The sequence below is a fragment of the Acipenser ruthenus genome, chromosome 14 (assembly GCF_902713425.1).
Source record: "Acipenser ruthenus chromosome 14, fAciRut3.2 maternal haplotype, whole genome shotgun sequence".
NCBI lineage: Eukaryota > Metazoa > Chordata > Actinopteri > Acipenseriformes > Acipenseridae > Acipenser > Acipenser ruthenus.
The window spans coordinates 2582241-2599048 of NC_081202.1; the positions used below are offsets into that span (position 1 = coordinate 2582241).

Genomic DNA, 16808 nt, shown 5'->3' on the forward strand with positions numbered 1-16808 from the left:
TTTGGAAGCTTAAGTAAGATGTAGACAGCCTCAAGATAAAAACATGTTACCCGTAATCAGTAGATTTTTTTCTTTAAAACACCCAATTGTAAGACACTCACACCTATGTCCCATTCGAGGATAATTAGCACAACACACCCACCTATCTTAATGTGACCATTAAGAGACCATTCACACTATCAATCAGGGGTGGAGTCCACACTCCAAAATAATATATAAAGTGAATCTCAAACCATTACAACATTTGAAGACATTGAAAAAGACACTGAATTGTGAATTTGTTTAGTATTTTTAACAAACATTTCAAAGAAAAGCCTTTCTCAATGTGTTGTAATATAGTGTTGGTTATTTTGGTAGAGTTAGTGTATGTTATCAGGTTGGTATTGGCTGCAGGTGTTGGTTATTTTGGTAGAGTTAGTGTATGTTATCAGGTTGGTATTGGCTGCAGGTGTTGGTTATTTTGGTAGAGTTAGTGTATGTTATCAGGTTGGTATTGGCTGCAGGTGTTGGTTATTTTGGTAGAGTTAGTGTATGTTATCAGGTTGGTATTGGCTGCAGGTGTTGGTTATTTCGGTAGAGTTAGTGTATGTTATCAGGTTGGTATTGGCTCCAGATGTTGGTTATTTTGGTAGAGTTAGTGTATGTTATCGGGTTGGTATTGGCTCCAGGTGTTGGTTATTTTGGTAGAGTTAGTGTATGTTATCGGGTTGGTATTGGCTCCAGATGTTGGTTATTTCGGTAGAGTTAGTGTATGTTATCGGGTTGGTATTGGCTCCAGATGTTGGTTATTTTGGTAGAGTTAGTGTATGTTATCAGGTTGGTATTGGCTCCAGGTGTTGGTTATTTTGGTGGAGTTAGTTTATGTTATCGGGTTGGTATTGGCTCCAGATGTTGGTTATTTTGGTAGAGTTAGTGTATGTTATCAGGTTGGTATTGGCTCCAGGTGTTGGTTATTTTGGTGGAGTTAGTTTATGTTATCGGGTTGGTATTGGCTCCAGATGTTGGTTATTTCGGTAGAGTTAGTGTATGTTATCGGGTTGGTATTGGCTGCAGGTGTTGGTTATTTTGGTGGAGTTAGTGTATGTTATCAGGTTGGTATTGGTAGAGTTAGTTTATGTTATCGGGTTGGTATTGGCTGCAGGTGTTGGTTATTTTGGTAGAGTTAGTGTATGTTATCGGGTTGGTATTGGTAGAGTTAGTTTATGTTATCGGGTTGGTATTGGCTGCAGGTGTTGGTTATTTTGGTAGAGTTAGTGTATGTTATCGGGTTGGTATTGTCTCCAGATGTTGGTTATTTTGGTAGAGTTAGTGTATGTTATCGGGTTGGTATTGGCTCCAGATGTTGGTTATTTTGGTAGAGTTAGTGTATGTTATCGGGTTGGTATTGGCTCCAGATGTTGGTTATTTTGGTAGAGTTAGTGTATGTTATCGGGTTGGTATTGGCTCCAGGTGTTGGTTATTTTGGTAGAGTTAGTGTATGTTATCAGGTTGGTATTGGCTCCAGGTGTTGGTTATTTTGGTAGAGTTAGTGTATGTTATCGGGTTGGTATTGGCTCCAGATGTTGGTTATTTCGGTAGAGTTAGTGTATGTTATCGGGTTGGTATTGGCTGCAGGTGTTGGTTATTTTGGTGGAGTTAGTGTATGTTATCAGGTTGGTATTGGTAGAGTTAGTTTATGTTATCGGGTTGGTATTGGCTGCAGGTGTTGGTTATTTTGGTAGAGTTAGTGTATGTTATCGGGTTGGTATTGGTAGAGTTAGTTTATGTTATCGGGTTGGTATTGGCTGCAGGTGTTGGTTATTTTGGTAGAGTTAGTGTATGTTATCGGGTTGGTATTGTCTCCAGATGTTGGTTATTTTGGTAGAGTTAGTGTATGTTATCGGGTTGGTATTGGCTCCAGATGTTGGTTATTTTGGTAGAGTTAGTGTATGTTATCGGGTTGGTATTGGCTCCAGATGTTGGTTATTTTGGTAGAGTTAGTGTATGTTATCGGGTTGGTATTGGCTCCAGGTGTTGGTTATTTTGGTAGAGTTAGTGTATGTTATCAGGTTGGTATTGGCTCCAGGTGTTGGTTATTTTGGTAGAGTTAGTGTATGTTATTGGGTTGGTATTGGTAGAGTTAGTTTATGTTATCGGGTTGGTATTGGCTCCAGATGTTGGTTATTTTGGTAGAGTTAGTGTATGTTATCGGGTTGGTATTGGTAGAGTTAGTGTATGTTATTGGGCTGGTATTGGCTCCAGATGTTGGTTATTTTGGTAGAGTTAGTGTATGTTATCGGGTTGGTATTGGTAGAGTTAGTGTATGTTATCGGGTTGGTATTGGCTCCAGGTGTTGGTTATTTCGGTAGAGTTAGTGTATGTTATCGGGTTGGTATTGGCTCCAGATGTTGGTTATTTCGGTAGAGTTAGTGTATGTTATTGGGTTGGTATTGGTAGAGTTAGTGTATGTTATCGGGTTGGTATTGGCTCCAGATGTTGGTTATTTTGGTGGAGTTAGTGTATGTTATCGGGTTGGTATTGGCTCCAGATGTTGGTTATTTTGGTGGAGTTAGTGTATGTTATCGGGTTGGTATTGGCTCCAGGTGTTGGTTATTTTGGTGGAGTTAGTGTATGTTATCGGGTTGGTATTGGCTCCAGATGTTGGTTATTTTGGTGGAGTTAGTGTATGTTATCGGGTTGGTATTGGTAGAGTTAGTGTATGTTATCGGGTTGGTATTGGCTCCAGGTGTTGGTTATTTCGGTAGAGTTAGTGTATGTTATCGGGTTGGTATTGGCTCCAGATGTTGGTTATTTCGGTAGAGTTAGTGTATGTTATTGGGTTGGTATTGGTAGAGTTAGTGTATGTTATCGGGTTGGTATTGGCTCCAGGTGTTGGTTATTTTGGTAGAGTTAGTGTATGTTATCGGGTTGGTATTGGCTCCAGATGTTGGTTATTTTGGTAGAGTTAGTTTATGTTATCGGGTTGGTATTGGCTCCAGGTGTTGGTTATTTTGGTAGAGTTAGTGTATGTTATCGGGTTGGTATTGGCTCCAGGTGTTGGTTATTTTGGTAGAGTTAGTGTATGTTATCGGGTTGGTATTGGCTCCAGATGTTGGTTATTTTGGTGGAGTTAGTGTATGTTATCGGGTTGGTATTGGCTCCAGATGTTGGTTATTTTGGTAGAGTTAGTGTATGTTATCGGGTTGGTATTGGCTCCAGATGTTGGTTATTTTGGTGGAGTTAGTGTATGTTATCGGGTTGGTATTGGCTCCAGATGTTGGTTATTTTGGTGGAGTTAGTGTATGTTATCGGGTTGGTATTGGCTCCAGATGTTGGTTATTTTGGTGGAGTTAGTGTATGTTATCGGGCTGGTATTGTCTCCAGGTGTTGGTTATTTTGGTAGAGTTAGTGTATGTTATCGGGTTGGTATTGGCTCCAGATGTTGGTTATTTCGGTAGAGTTAGTGTATGTTATTGGGTTGGTATTGGTAGAGTTAGTGTATGTTATCGGGTTGGTATTGGCTCCAGATGTTGGTTATTTCGGTAGAGTTAGTGTATGTTATTGGGTTGGTATTGGTAGAGTTAGTGTATGTTATCGGGTTGGTATTGGCTCCAGATGTTGGTTATTTCGGTAGAGTTAGTGTATGTTATTGGGTTGGTATTGGTAGAGTTAGTGTATGTTATCGGGTTGGTATTGGCTCCAGATGTTGGTTATTTCGGTAGAGTTAGTGTATGTTATTGGGTTGGTATTGGTAGAGTTAGTGTATGTTATCGGGTTGGTATTGGCTCCAGATGTTGGTTATTTCGGTAGAGTTAGTGTATGTTATTGGGTTGGTATTGGTAGAGTTAGTGTATGTTATCGGGTTGGTATTGGCTCCAACCTTGATAAATACTTTTAATCAGATCTTTTGCAATTCGATCTGCAGCAGTTTTTACCAGTGAGGTGGTCTGTTATTGTCACTTGGTTTTGGTAATGTTGTGAAATTACTGGAGAAACAGAGAGAAGAGTAAAGAAAAGTAAAATGAAAATAAAGGTGAAAGACGTGAGGTAAATGTACAGCAAATGTATTAAGGCGGTATGGTCATGACTCCAATTTACCACAATACCATTCCACTGTACTTGCATTCTCGATACAAGGCTGATCACAAACAGGACAGCCTTTAACACTGAGCCTGAGCCCTGTAACCTGTACAGTCTTCAGACCAGTGTACGTTTTAACAGTGATCCTGAGCCCTGTAAACTGCACAGTCTTCAGACCAGTGTACGTTTCAACAGTGATCCTGAGCCCTGTAACCTGTACAGTCTTCAGAGCAGCATATGTTTTAACAGTGATCCTGAGCCCTGTAATAAACTGTACAGTCTTCAGACCAGTGTACGTTTTAACAGTGATCCTGAGCCCTGTAACCTGTACAGTCTTCAGAGCAGCATATGTTTTAACAGTGATCCTGAGCCCTGTAACCTGTACAGTCTTCAGAGCAGCATATGTTTTAACAGTGATCCTGAGCCCTGTGACCTTTACAGACCTTTCAGACCAGTGAGAGTCAAAGCCTCCTACCTTGGGGATGGCCAGCTTATCGCCACGCTCAGGCCCCTCCTCGGAGTCGGAGCAGGTGTAGTTCTCATTGAAGGACCCCAGCGGGTTGATGCGGGGCCGGTGGACAGGCTGGAAAGTGAGCTGTGTGCTCAGCAGGTTGCTGACAGCTCTCAGGGAGGAGCAGGTGTTGGGAGGGAGCGAGGGGTCTGCCAGCAGGTCTGTGATGAGCCCGTGAGCCTCCCCCATGACAGCGATGTCCACCGTGACTGTGGTTCCAGAGTACTGTGCCAGAGAGAGAGGAAGACAGACTTTTACGCCACTGTGGGATTGATACACCAAACTGGTTTAGTTCACCCTCAAGTCTCTGTAAGTCACTTTGGATAAAAGCATCTGCTAAATGACTAATTCATAATAAAAGTGAGAACAAAAAATGTTACAATCCGAAGGAGGCCATTCGACCCATCTAAGCTCCTCCGTTTCCTAGTAGTGATTGCTCTCGAAACTTTGTGAATCTGGGTCTTCCATACCCTTACCACTCTCTGTGTGAAGAAGTGTCTCCTTCCCTCTGTCCTAAGTCTGTCTCCACTTAATGTCCTCCACTTAATGTCTTTAATGTTTCTGTATGGTGCTTAAAGCATTGGTCAGGGTTAACTACATCAACTCCTTTTAAGATTTTAAAGACTTCAATCATGCCCCCCACCCCACAATTCTTCTTTGTTCAAGGCTAAATAGATTGAGTTCATCCAGTCCATCTCCATAGCTCAGTAAGGGGCACCATGGACCAAAGTTTAGAAACCACAGCATGAGGTCATACTATTTCTCTAAAGCCTTAAACCACAGCAAGCAATTAATCTTATTGCCACTAGAAGTACTAGTCGTAGTAGGCATCTGATTAGTCAGAGTATCCTAGACACAACTGCAATGGGTAACAAGACACACTTCCAAAAATACAGCTAGGTTGAAGAGTAGAGGAAAAGGGTTGTTACTAGAGATGTGCAACGTGTCGAAAAGTGTTAATGTGTGTACTACTATTCAAAAAGAGAAAAGAAATGGTAGTTTCAAGTTTGCAACCATTCTGAGAGACTCCAGGTTCTTTTGCTGTCTTATTGTTACATACTGTATATGTATCTCTAAATCTGCCTTAACCAGCCGGTTTTGCACCTGTCTGAAGAACCCTAAGTGCGAAGGCTTTGCAATAACTTTGTGACATTAACCCAAACACCAAATTCAATTACTGAGCAAGTTTCAATGGTGTAGACTGTTTATTATGAGTATACCCTTTATCTTTGGCACGTATTTATTTTTTTACAGGGAGAGTTTAACTAAATTAGATGTATCACCTATAATAGCCATAGGCTACTCAGGGTCCCTATAGATAGATAGAGAGCTAGGTTTCAAGGTTCTCTGGGTCCCAGTGCATTCTGTTTCAGCCTCAGGCTCTCGGTAATGCATTTTCACTGTCTAACAAAGATCGAGCTGTGCGCTTACTCATTTAAAAGGGAACGTTGACAACACAGGCATTTTGGTAATGCACATCAAGCATATGCCTAGACTGAGAGCCCTGCCTCCACCTGGTCTGTTAACACTGATGGCATTCCCTGAACCACCCAAACCACTACGCATAAAATATCCTCATATATTGAAGCTGGAGTTGAAACCATTGACTCTTTACTCTAAAGACTTCCAGCAAGGAGTGTGGCATGCTTGAATTACACTTTGAAACCATACCTTCAGCTATACAGCGATTTGGAAAGGAGCGAGGGAGTGAGAACAGTCCTACGCATTGTTCAGCCAGCCTCTCATGCACATGCTTTGTGTACAGTGGAGACGGTTGTGGATGCTGAGTTCTCAGTTTGATTAGTTGATCTGTATAATAAACTCTCCAATTTTTGACTTGCATTCTTTCTATTCCAGTGTCTGCCTCTGCATATGTGCAAATCAATGATGTCATTGTAAAATTCCAGAAAGGTTGGACTGATGAACCAATCGGATTCATGAAGTCACAAGCCAGCATAGCCAGAGGAGGAGCTGGGAACCAACTGTTCCTGAACACCCTGTAGTTTTTACAACAAACACATTATTTTAGCAACCATATGTTGTATCCTGTGTTGTATGAATTGCAGCAATATACTGTTTTGATATTTCTATTCACACAACATGGGTCATAAATCAAACAGAGAATAATACCGTTTTTTATATTATTATTCGTGACTGTCCTACAGCTGATTTATATTAAAATAATGAGGATTATGGCAAACATATATATATATATATATATATATATATATATATATATATATATATATGGTGCTGCAACACGGACAACAGGTAAAGCAATGCAATTCATGTAAACACTTTATCCAATGGTAGAAACATTGTTTTAAAATGCTAGCATGTACACCTTGAAGGACTGAGACTTCCCAAATTCTGACTCATGCTCATAAGTAGTTCATGAAATGTCTTATATGCACCCTTTCCTGCTATGGAGCCCCTGGCAGATCCTCTGGGTTTGTGAGGCAGCTAGCATCTGCCATGGCATCTGTCCATTGCTCACCCTCTGTCCTGAAATCACAATGTCATGTTAGGACAAAGCCTGGCGAATCAATAACGCAATATCTGCAGTGAACATTTCCATTGGAAAGCAGGCTTTGATCCTTCCATGATTTAACACAGGAGACGTCAATTTTATGTAGCAAATCAGGGTGCTGGATTGAAGCACATCCTACCAAGTTACTTTCATTCACGTAACCAAGAGCAAGCATTCTTAATGAAAAACAACATACACTGAAAACGCATCTCAAGGTGCTGTATCTGGTGAAAGAGAAGTCGTTTAGTGGTGCTAATATGCAGTGTTTTACTTTGCAGATGAAAGCTTAATAAAAATCAAATGTACAGAACAAGCTTTCAGCAGGGTTTGAAAGTGCCAGATTGCTGACTGATTTCGCAGTAATTTTACCAAACAAATTGTTTCTTGGCACCACACACAACAGAACAAAGAACAGAACTAACAACAAAACTGAAATAAAACGGAGAAAACCATTTAAAGACAAAAATAGGAACTGATAACTGTTTTCTTGATTAATGCATTGTTTTTTAAAGAGTAATTAGCATGCTGGTAAGTGTACAGTGATGCAGAGCAATTTCCCCTGACTATACTAGGGGTGCAAACATCACTCGTAACTCATCCTCATTTGGGCAACATTGCTGGATCTAAAACCGAAAGAGCCAAAAAATGTCATTCAGTGCTGTCATATGCATTTACCAAGCATTTTGATCAGTACTTTATTGGGCAATCTGTATCTGCAGTGTTCGCTTGTGCATTATTCATCATAAATCATACAAGACACTTTTACTGTCCGAGTACTCTGCACGCACCTATGCTTACCTATGTGTTTTACCAAGAGTTCACTATCCTTTCCAACACCTTGCTATGCCTTTGCCATGGTATACTGGGATAAGCATGTAACATGCTGGGCGTCCTCCTTTGGTCTCAGAACGCACCTTCTATTCCATTGCAGCAAACAAAACAGGATGTAAATAAAATCCCTCCAGTGCCCGCAATGTGTCTAACAAGTTCATTGTTAATGCAGCCTTCATATTGCGAAACACACTCTTGCCGTCAGCACAAACCTGCAAAGATGTACCAGTATATCATTTATGTACCAATACCTGTGGCAGTGCCAGCATGAGGAAGCATTGGAATGCCCTTGTATGGTTAACATATGCTTTTCATTTGTTTACCTACTGTACACAGGGCTTTCAATTTTAAAGAGGACACGATGACTGCATTATGAAACCCTCTTACCCACGGGTTTCATGCTGTGTTTTTGTTTTGAGAACAGCCAGGGAATTAGTTGACATGGCTGTTGCATAAAGAATGAGCAATTCCCTATTTTTTACCCTGTGTAATTCAATTGCTTTGAAAATTGGACCCTGGTTTATAAAAACAACAGCACTTCAAACCCCTTTCTAAATCTGAAGGAAAAGGTACAAATAATGATGTAATGTCTACCAGGATGTTCTTGTTGGCTAACGCCAGAACATTATAAATACATTCTTTCACTAAAGGACGTTATCTGACCCCCCCATACAACTTTATTATGAGTTCTGAATGAAGCTATTGACACTGGCAACCGAGCCTTCAGTTAGTCACAGCATGTGTGCAAGTGCATTAATTTCTGGTGCAGATGTCCTTTGATGTTTTGTTAAGATTAATTATTCCTATTACAGAATTACACATGTCTTCACAGGTGAAATGAAATGTGGAAAGGGGTAAATTCTTACTAGCGTGTCATTTGTTAGCTTATCTTGCTAACGTAACATTGCGAACTTGTAGCATTGATAATTGTAGCACAGACTTCTAAAAGTCACTTTATGAAACTGATCAGATCAGCGTTTCAACGTGTTCAGATCAGCGTTATTCGGCAAGACTTTCACGTTATAAATTAAAGCATATCAACATATTAGCCTGATAGACTTCTTTCACTCTTTGGAGTTGAGAGCGATTTGAAACTCATTCTGTTTGTTTCCATCATCAGCAGATCGATATCAACACGGTCTGAACTGTGAGAGTTTGTAATACATGGAATTTGCTTCTGCCCAACATCTGATGGCAGACACCTAATAAGCCTTCAATACAAAGAATGCTAGTTCAGTCAGGAAACGTATGTGACAGATTATTTGTTACAACATGGACTAGACAACACTACTATATTATACATATTTTACACTTTATTCTTTGGCCTTTGGCCTCGCCTGTGAAGGTACCCCTGCCCATAAATTAGCTTGCAGGTAAGTGGAGAGGCTGACCGTAGGGAAGCCATGAGCAGGGGAGCAGGATAGGAGGAGGAGGCGAACTCTGGTGCACAGCGGGGACGTAACTGAGGGAAGATATCAATCCTGGATACTTGGTACATTGATACTAGCGATTCGATTGTTGATTTGATCTGCTATTGGAAGTGCCTAAAATATGCTTGAGGTTTACGTGATTTGATCTAAGGTTAAAGTGAGTTTCCAATAAATTTGGGGCATTTCATTATAACTGGCACTTGTGTAAAACTCAATCACCGTTTATACAACTAATTACATTTTTTACACATATGGCAGCGGGCATGGAAAAAAGGTGTAGCTTCCAGGAATGGGAATAAAGAGCACATTCCTGAAGATTGGATGACATTACCATTTCGATTTCACTTCTTAAATATACTCCTGCCTTTTAAATATACACATTTAGCAAAGTTTCCTTAAAAAAAGTTTTAAAACACTGTATATTATTTTAAGAAATAACCGGACTTTGAAGCAGATCTCCCAGGAATGTTTTTCTATAGTTTGTAATTTCATAAATTATAATTAGATTTTAGGGTGGTACAGGATTATGTAATTAACTAAATTAGCTACTCTGACAGCTCATTAGGTTTTCTGGCATAAGTGAAGTGGATCAACATGATTTTCCATGTTGTTCATTCTTAACCCTGTACAGCAGAGTTCCAAAACTTTATTAACTGGGTGTGGGATCACTTCCAGCTACAGTGTATGTATTAACACCTCGAGGATCCCTGATAAAGGTTAACCACAGTGTTTTTGCAGTTTTACAGTGCTTTTCCCATAGTTATACTATGCATTTACCAAGTCATGCAGCTAATGGGTCATTAATTGGGGGTCAGAAAATCTGATTTAGACTCCCATTGATCCACAGTTTGCAGCTCCACTCAGATCCACAGTGTAGCCCACAGCAATTCCTTGTTGTGATGAAAATTAAATTATCCTTTTACCGAGGAAAGAGTTTTGGAAAAAGGTAATGTTATAAAGACAGCCAATAGGGAGCTATTAACAGTATGTGGGTGAAATCTAATAGGTTTTAGCTCCACATTTGCTCCTAAGATTGCATGAACCTATAGTCCTTCTTTTCAGTTAAAACAAAATCCTCTGAAAACGGATCCTGACTGCTCAGTTACAGAAATTGTCTCAGTTATACCCTGTAATAAATAATAAATAAATAATAAACCGGGACTTTGTGTGGGACCCATATACAGTAAAATATAGTGCTTGTGCAATTTACTGTCAGTGTGGCCTAAACCATCAATTAACCAACTTCAACAATTATGAAACAGTGAGGACTGTACTAGCGTAAAAGCTAAGCAACCGCCTCACCTATGCAAGAAGTATAGTGTGATCACGCTACGGTCCGGATTGTTTCCAGAATGCCACTCAACTGATTGCAATGTTGTCTCTTGATTGAACTCAAGGCTTGAAAAGCAGTCGCCATCATAAAAAGCTGCTGCTAAACTGTCTAAGAAGGCACATTGTGAGAAAGAAAACCCTTAATGGGTAGACAGGAGGCAGAGTTAAGGTTGGAAACTTGTTGCAAAAATTACAAAAAAGGGCTTGTAACCAGTAGGTCCCTGGTTCAAATCCCAGTTCACTCACTGTGTGACCCTGAGCAAGTCACTTAACTTCCTTGTGCTCCGTCTTTCAGATGAGCTGTTGTTGTAAGTCAGGGGTTCCCAAACTTTTTTGCCCGAGGCCCACCTGTTCAGCTGCATTAGGCACTATTAGCACTCCTTGGGAAAATGTCAAATTAAAAACATTTTAAATGTTTAAACCTGTAATGTTATAAATAAACCTAATTTAAACTGTCCTTTATTCATTTGAATAAATAGTGTGAAAGATAGAAATCATATATAATATGAACTGAGTGAAAATAAAACAATTGGAAAACACTTTAATTTTAGTAAATAAAATAAATTGCAAAAACTAAACAGACGTTTGTATCAAACCTTTAAATTAGGCACCTTTGTATAATTGTCATTTTTAGAAATGCAGTTATTTTCCTTGGTCATCAAACAAGAAAGAAGTGCATGTCTCTTATTATTCCCATTCATAAATACCTTAACAGGAATCACTTTTGAGTATAACCAGTACAACGTGCACAAAAACATAACTCTTAAATCCTAATTTCTGAACACTGTAACTAAAACATCCAACCATTACCTTTCACGCTGAACTGTCATGCACAAAAAAGACAAATTCGCACATATACAGATGGAAACTTCCCTCTGTATATGTGTGAATTTGTGCAGAAGTTACTTTTTTCGGCACTACTCTGTGCAACTAAATACAACTTGCAAAATTACATTCAGTTGGCTTGCAACAACCCCCCCCCCCCCCAAAAAAAAAATAAAATAAAATAAAAATAATAATCAGAGTGCAGCTGTGCCACTTAAAGAAAACTTAAGAAAATAAATCCATCTGCAGCGAAATTTGAAATCAGTATTATTATTATTATTATTATTATTATTATTATTATTATTATTATTATTATTATTATTTTCCAATAAAACATATTCTAGCGTTATTTTAAGATGACTGTGAACAAGCCAGTAGTTAATAAAATAGCAGTATATCCAAACAATTTATAAATGAATTACCGGAGTGTAACAAGATTTATGAGTTTGAATAATAACTTGATTTAGTTACTACTGAAACATGATGTCAAAGTACTCAATATTTTACATGTTAATAGCTAGTCACAAAAACGTATTCATCATATGCATCAATTGAATTTTTAAATGAATGTTATCAAGTACAAAAGTTAGTATGAAAATGTTTCTACTAAAGAAAAAAAAAACCATTCAAACTCCAGTTGCTGCCTTTTTTGTTCTTTATATTTTGCAAAACTTGTTCTTTGGCAGCGGATTCGACATGACATCTGCCAGCAGAGCGATCACATGACCTTGACACTGCCCTATTGTCAGAGCTCTCGCATTACATCCCGCCTATAGGTAGGCAATCTGTTAGCTCTGATTTGTGAATTTCTGCTTTGATTGACAGTCCGCCAAGACTCTCTTTCTACAATTTATTTTTCTACATTTACAGCTGCCGCCGGCGCCTGCTTTTCGCCATTAATAGAAAAAAATACATAGAATGTCATTGCTCCCACGGTCCAGCAGGCAGTTTGGGAACCCCTGTGACTCTGCAGCTGATGCATAGTTCACACACCCTAGTCTCTGTAAGTTGCCTTGGATGAAGGTGTCTGCTAAATAAACAAATAATAATATATATTTTGTCTCCATTTTTCACTTTGATGCACTTACTGTACTAAGTGTACTTATTTGTTTTTTTAATTTCCATGTTTTGATTAATTGTCATTAATTTTCATCCAGCTAGGTAGCTTCAAAGACACTTCACAGACACAGTCTCTTTAGAGAGAGACACAGAGGCAGAGAAAGCCTTGTATCCAAGGGTGTCATTAATGCCATTTATTTCTCCAAAAAAAAAAAAAAAACTCAGGCACTTATGTATTCCAAATTCTATGACATCTCTTTGTACATAACACCTAGTAACAAAAGGCTTTGTCAATTTCACCCATACTGCAGTCTGGCTTAATATAAATTAGTAATTATAACACAGCAGAGAAGAATGGCATTCTTATTTATTTATTTTTTTAAAGCAAAGGTTTTTTTTTTAAGTCAAAACAGTTTGTGGTTGAGTTTTGAAATCCTATAATAAAATATAAGCTAAACAAAGATATATGATTTCTGAATATTCGTAGCATAATAAAGTCTTGTGTGTTCACAGCGTAACGCTTGGATAGGCTGCATTAGCCAATCTTTCCGAAAGCAGCAGCGACAGGGGCAGCAGTACAGTCATCTGTGGTTCTGTTATTCACAACGCTGCTTTCAAAAACAGCACATTGTTCCAATAGTCACAGCAACATGGCCATCACAAACCCTAGGAAACTTTTTGCAATTCATCAGATATTTCTGATCCTTGGGTAGATGCTGTCACTTTCATCTACTTTCATTTCATACTTTAAAAGACATCTTTCTATATCTGAATTACATTTTGAAGTTCTAACCCATTAGTATCCTGTTAAGCGATTATGGGCCAGGTATAAAATGCTTTATTCTGCAAGATAAATCATGGAATGCAATGCAGCCAATCAGGGAGAAGGATTTGCATTCTATATAACTATAATTTAGTTACTGTTCTCACGTTTACATTAATTTGACAATGAACATAAGAAAAATACGAACTAGACAAGGCTGTTCTGCCCCTGAATGCTCAGAATAATATATATTTGCAGTCTATAACAGAGTTATGGGGTCATCACTTGCTTTTAAAGTTAACATCAACATGAAGAGAACACCATCAACATGAAGAAAACACCATCAACACCAGCAACATGAAGAAAACACAATCAACACCATCAACATGAAGAAAACACCATCAACACCATGAACATGAAGAAAAGACCATCAACACCATGAACATGAAGAGAACACCGTCAACACCATCAACATGAAGAAAAGACCATCAACATGAAGAGAACACCATCAACACCATCAACATGAAGAAAAGACCATCAACATGAAGAAAACACCATGAACATGAAAAAAACACCATCAACACCATGAACACGAAGAAAACACCATCAACACCATGAACATGAAGAAAACACCATCAACACCATGAACATGAAGAAAACACCATCAACATGAAGAGAACACCATCAACACCATCAACATGAAGAAAACACCATCAACACCATGAACATGAAGAAAACACCATCAACACCATGAACATGAAGAAAAGACCATCAACACCATGAACATGAAGAAAACACCATCAACATGAAGAAAACACCATCAACACCATGAACATGAAGAAAAGACCATCAACATGAAGAAAACACCACTAGCACCATCAACATGAAGAAAATACCATCAACATGAAGAAAACACCATCAACACCATGAACATGAATAAAACACCATCAACATCATCAACATGAAGAGAACACCATCAACACCATCAACATGAAGAAAAGACCATCAACATGAATAGAACACCATCAACATGAAGAAAACACCATCAACACCATGAACATGAAGAAAAGACCATCAACATGAAGAGAACACCATCAACACCATCAACATGAAGAAAAGACCATCAACATGTAGAGAATGCCATCAACACCATGAACATGAAGAAAACACCATCAACACCATGAACATGAAGAAAACACCATCAACATGAAGAGAACACCATCAACACCATGAACATGAAGAAAACACCATCAACATCATCAACATGAAGAAAACACCATCAACCATCAACATGAAGAAAACACCATCAACACCATGAACATGAAGAAAAGACCATCAACACCATGAACATGAAGAAAACACAATCAACACCATCAACATGAATAAAACACCATCAACATGAAGAGAACACCATCAACACCATCAACATGAAGAAAAGACCATCAACACCATGGACATGAATAAAACACCATCAACATCATCAACATGAAGAAAAGACCATCAACACCATGAACATGAAGAGAACACCGTCAACACCATGAACATGAAGAAAAGACCATCAACATGAAGAGAACACCATGAACATGAAGAAAACACCATCAACACCATGAACATGAAGAAAAGACCATCAACATGAAGAAAACACCACTAGCACCATCAACATGAAGAAAATACCATCAACATGAAGAAAACACCATCAACACCATGAACATGAATAAAACACCATCAACATCATCAACATGAAGAGAACACCATCAACACCATCAACATGAAGAAAAGACCATCAACATGAATAGAACACCATGAACATGAAGAAAACACCATCAACACCATGAACATGAAGAAAAGACCATCAACATGAAGAGAACGCCATCAACACCATCAACATGAAGAAAAGACCATCAACATGTAGAGAATGCCATCAACACCATGAACATGAAAAAAACACCATCAACACCATGAACATGAAGAAAACACCATCAACATGAAGAGAACACCATCAACACCATGAACATGAAGAAAACACCATCAACATCATCAACATGAAGAAAGCACCATCAACCATCAACATGAAGAAAACACCATCAACACCATGAACATGAAGAAAAGACCATCAACACCATGAACATGAAGAAAACACAATCAACACCATCAACATGAATAAAACACCATCAACATGAAGAGAACATCATCAACACCATCAACATGAAGAAAAGACCATCAACACCATGGACATGAATAAAACACCATCAACATCATCAACATGAAGAAAACACCATCAACCATCAACATGAAGAAAACACCATCAACACCATCAACATGAAGAAAACACCATTAACACCATGAACATGAAGAAAACACCATCAACACCATGAACATGAAGAAAACACCATCAACACCATCAACATGAAGAAAACACCATGAACATGAAGAAAACACCATCAACACCATGAACATGAAGAAAAGACCATCAACATGAAGAAAACACCACTAGCACCATCAACATGAAGAAAATACCATCAACATGAAGAAAACACCATCAACACCATGAACATGAATAAAACACCATCAACATCATCAACATGAAGAGAACACCATCAACACCATCAACATGAAGAAAAGACCATCAACATGAATAGAACACCATGAACATGAAGAAAACACCATCAACACCATGAACATGAAGAAAAGACCATCAACATGAAGAGAACGCCATCAACACCATCAACATGAAGAAAAGACCATCAACATGTAGAGAATGCCATCAACACCATGAACATGAAGAAAACACCATCAACACCATGAACATGAAGAAAACACCATCAACATGAAGAGAACACAATCAACACCATGAACATGAAGAAAACACCATCAACATCATCAACATGAAGAAAACACCATCAACCATCAACATGAAGAAAACACCATCAACACCATGAACATGAAGAAAAGACCATCAACACCATGAACATGAAGAAAACACAATCAACACCATCAACATGAATAAAACACCATCAACATGAAGAGAACATCATCAACACCATCAACATGAAGAAAAGACCATCAACACCATGGACATGAATAAAACACCATCAACATCATCAACATGAAGAAAACACCATCAACCATCAACATGAAGAAAACACCATCAACACCATCAACATGAAGAAAACACCATCAACACCATCAACATGAATAAAACACCATCAACATGAAGAGAACACCATCAACACCATGAACATGAATAAAACACCATCAACATGAATAAAACACCATCAACATGAAGAGAACACCATCAACATGAAGAAAACACCATCAACACCAGCAACATGAAGAAAACACAATCAACACCATCAACATGAAGAAAACACCATCAACACCATGAACATGAAGAAAAGACCATCAACACCATGAACATGAAGAGAACACCGTCAACACCATCAACATGAAGAAAAGACCATCAACATG

The 16808-nt window shown here is 38.6% G+C and overlaps 1 protein-coding gene across 2 annotated transcripts in view; it reads right to left on the bottom strand.

The window, feature by feature from the left end:
• The window catches only part of LOC117420001 (cGMP-inhibited 3',5'-cyclic phosphodiesterase 3A-like), a 127323-nt gene that overhangs the window by 29016 nt on the left and 81499 nt on the right, over nucleotides 1–16808 (bottom strand). For both annotated transcript variants that reach the window (XM_034033486.3, XM_034033487.3), the window contains exon 2: nucleotides 4535–4795. In XM_034033486.3, the coding sequence (XP_033889377.3) occupies nucleotides 4535–4795 (261 nt within the window). The remainder of the gene's footprint in view (nucleotides 1–4534; nucleotides 4796–16808) is intronic.